The sequence below is a fragment of the Cicer arietinum genome, chromosome 4, assembly GCF_000331145.2.
Source record: "Cicer arietinum cultivar CDC Frontier isolate Library 1 chromosome 4, Cicar.CDCFrontier_v2.0, whole genome shotgun sequence".
Lineage (NCBI taxonomy): Eukaryota > Viridiplantae > Streptophyta > Magnoliopsida > Fabales > Fabaceae > Cicer > Cicer arietinum.
In genome coordinates this window covers 34,474,522-34,477,385 of record NC_021163.2, presented here as the reverse complement: position 1 = coordinate 34,477,385, position 2,864 = coordinate 34,474,522, and the positions used below count along the sequence as shown (strand labels likewise).

General features: G+C 40.7%; 1 protein-coding gene across 1 annotated transcript in view; it reads right to left on the bottom strand.

Moving 5' to 3' along the window:
• The window catches only part of LOC101511647 (U4/U6 small nuclear ribonucleoprotein PRP4-like protein), a 4,247-nt gene extending 1,669 nt beyond the window's left edge, over positions 1-2,578 (bottom strand). Inside the window, exons 1-4 of the mRNA XM_004516308.4 lie at positions 2,288-2,578; positions 759-1,656; positions 200-653; positions 7-111 (exon numbers count right to left, since the gene is read on the bottom strand). Coding sequence (XP_004516365.1) covers positions 7-111; positions 200-653; positions 759-1,651 — 1,452 coding nt within the window. The 5' untranslated portion in view covers positions 1,652-1,656; positions 2,288-2,578. The remainder of the gene's footprint in view (positions 1-6; positions 112-199; positions 654-758; positions 1,657-2,287) is intronic.
• Between the last annotated feature and the right edge of the window lie 286 nt (positions 2,579-2,864).

The window sequence follows — 2,864 nt, the reverse complement described above, 5'->3', positions numbered from 1 at the left end:
AGGAATGGTGTACAAGGATTTCTTCTTCCTCAAGTCCCAAATGCGACAAGTGTTATCTTCACCGCCAGTGGCTAAATGGTATCCATTAGGAGAAAAACTGATGCCAAGAATCTTAAAATGAAATTCGATAATGGTCAGCCTGACAAAATATTGAATGTAAAAACAGATAGAAGAGAAGGGGGGATTTTTAATATCTTACAGGTTTGACATGACCTTCTAGGGCAAGAACACTTCTCCCAGTTCGAAGGTCCCATACACGAGCCAGAGCATCCAGTCCACAAGATGCAGCTAAGGATCCATCGTGATGAAAAGCTAAACCATATACACTTCTACTATGGCCTTCTTGAAGAAGCAACTCCTCTCCTGTTTCAACGTCCCATAATCTCCATGTCTTGTCAAAGCTAGCAGTGCCCAGGTACTTCCCTGATGGATGGAAGGCAATGCGTGCAAGACGATCAAGATGGCCCTCAAATGTTCTCAAAAGGGATCCTTGATCATTCCAGTACTTTGCTTTACGGTCAGCAGAGGCAGTTGCTAAATGATTGTGCATAGGAGAATAAGCAACATCAGTAGCTCGCTCGGTGTGCCCCTTGAAGGTAGACACTTTTTTTACATTAGGCATGCTCCACAACTTGGAAGCTCCAGTTAGAGAACTAGAAAAGCAAAATACCATTAGAAGATTAGACTATAATGGTTTCATAAGGCAAGTAAGATGGAAAACTAAACCTTAAGCTGCTCAATTTGCAAAAAGGACATACCAGGTAGCAAGCCCTTTTCCATCCCGGGAAAACGAGCAACCAGTAAGTGGTCGATCATCTCCTATTTCACTGAATTGAAGACTCAAATTCGCTGCCTGCTTCAACGTCCAATCCATCTCTGCATCCACATCTTCATCTGGATCATCTCTTCTTCTCTGGGCACGTTGAATACGCAACGCGGCCCTTACTAAAGAATATTTAGCGATATTAATCCTTGCATCCAGGAGAGACTTTGACCCTTCAGTGTAAAAAGGATACTGCAGATCATCCTCAGCTTCATCTTTGGGAGCAGAGGTCGCGGCCTCTTCATCCTCAAGAGCTTTCATTAGCTTTTCCAACTGACCTTCGGCATCCAACTTTGCCATAATCATCCGCAACCTGTCTCTTCTCTCCATCTCCCTCTCGCCAAAGAGAGTAATTGGCTCGCCAAGATGGCGAAGACGGGCCCTCACTGCCATGTCATTTGTGGGAACAGCAAGAGCAGCAGCACGCCTCCTCATCATGAGGTCTTGCATCGCTTTCTCCTGTCGCTCCCTCACCAGTCTACTCTCTTCTGATATCTCATACTCCCCGGTACCCTTATTAATTCGGGTGTCTGCACCATCATCTGAATCAGAATCACTAGACCCAGCCTCACCATTTTGCGGAACCGGTGGCCTAACAACTGGTGGCCGGACTGGAAGCGGTGCCAGAGGCCGGACAAGAGAGGAAGGAACTGCAGGAAGTGGAGCCAGAGGAGGCACGACAGGAGTAATAACTGGTGGAATAACAGGTTGAGGTGGCTGGGGCAAAGTTGGTTGAACAGAAACAGGGTTTTGATCTTGAACATCAGAACCAGGTATAGATGATTCACCAGTAACACTCAATGTGGTGTTTTCCATCTCCACTTCCATGATTCCTACCCAATTAAATAACACAAGAAATTAAACAGAAGTTGAAGAAAAAAATTATAAAATCAAACTGCCGTATTTTCAACAATTTATTTCAGGGGGTAAGCCGTATCTAAAAACCATAAAAAAATATGGCAGGCCACCAAGACATAATGAATCATCACGGTAACTTTATTTCATCAAAACCATCATCAAAATCCAAAAATGTTGAGCATGGACGTCATATAATAACAATGTTCACCACTTTTGGCACTCAACCTTCAAGATGAACTTCAAAAAAATAAAGGCAGATTCCTAACACATTTGACATCAAATCCATGCTTTTACTTGAATTATATGCTCATAGAATAGTACAAAAAACTGCAACCAGAAAAATTTCTCACAGAAACTTTAGCATCTTACTTGAGGGCTCAAAACTCATCCAATCAGTAGCAAACTTCATACACCATTTCCTCGACATGTTAGTAGTCATATAGACTGCTCATAGTCATGATAATTTCCACTAGGTGAAACTAGAAAGACTTGAAAGAACACATGTTGAACAAGGAAAAGCTTTTACAGTTTATAACACTAAAGAACATTTATCAAACAGTTTATATGCAATCTCTCAAACTAAAAAAATTCAGTGAGAATAGTCACCTCAACTAGATCCTTGCTTCTTGTTCCTCTATTCCGATCAAATTTCAAAATCCCTTGGTTCCCTTCTCTTTTATATCTTGCGCATTCAGCCTCAAGATGCGGGGGGAAATTCTTGTCTTTTTTTCTCTTTTGTTTCCCTAGTTACCCTCTTTCGGCTCACGATTCCAGAGTATCTGTTTCCCTAGTTCCTCTCTCTCTCTCTCTCTGTTGAGTGTGTGTGAGTGAGCGTAAGAAGAAGAGTTTTTGTCTCTAGTTTTTTTTTCTTGGACCGAATTCTCTCTTTTGCTAAGCGTGTGTTTAATTCTGAACAAGAACTACTTATAAATCGAACCGAACCAGTTTTTTATTTAAAAAAATCGAACTGATTTTTAGTTTAAAAAATCGAATCGGATTTTAGTTTAAAAAACCAAATCAAATTGGTTCTTTAAACCAGTGAACTGATTTAACCTTCTGAACCGAACTAATTTAACTTAGTGTTACTTGTTCGAATTAAATGAACTATTATATTATGGATTGAACCGAACGGTTTCTGTTTCAAATTGAACCAAACTTTTTTGTTCCTATAGGCTTTTTTTTT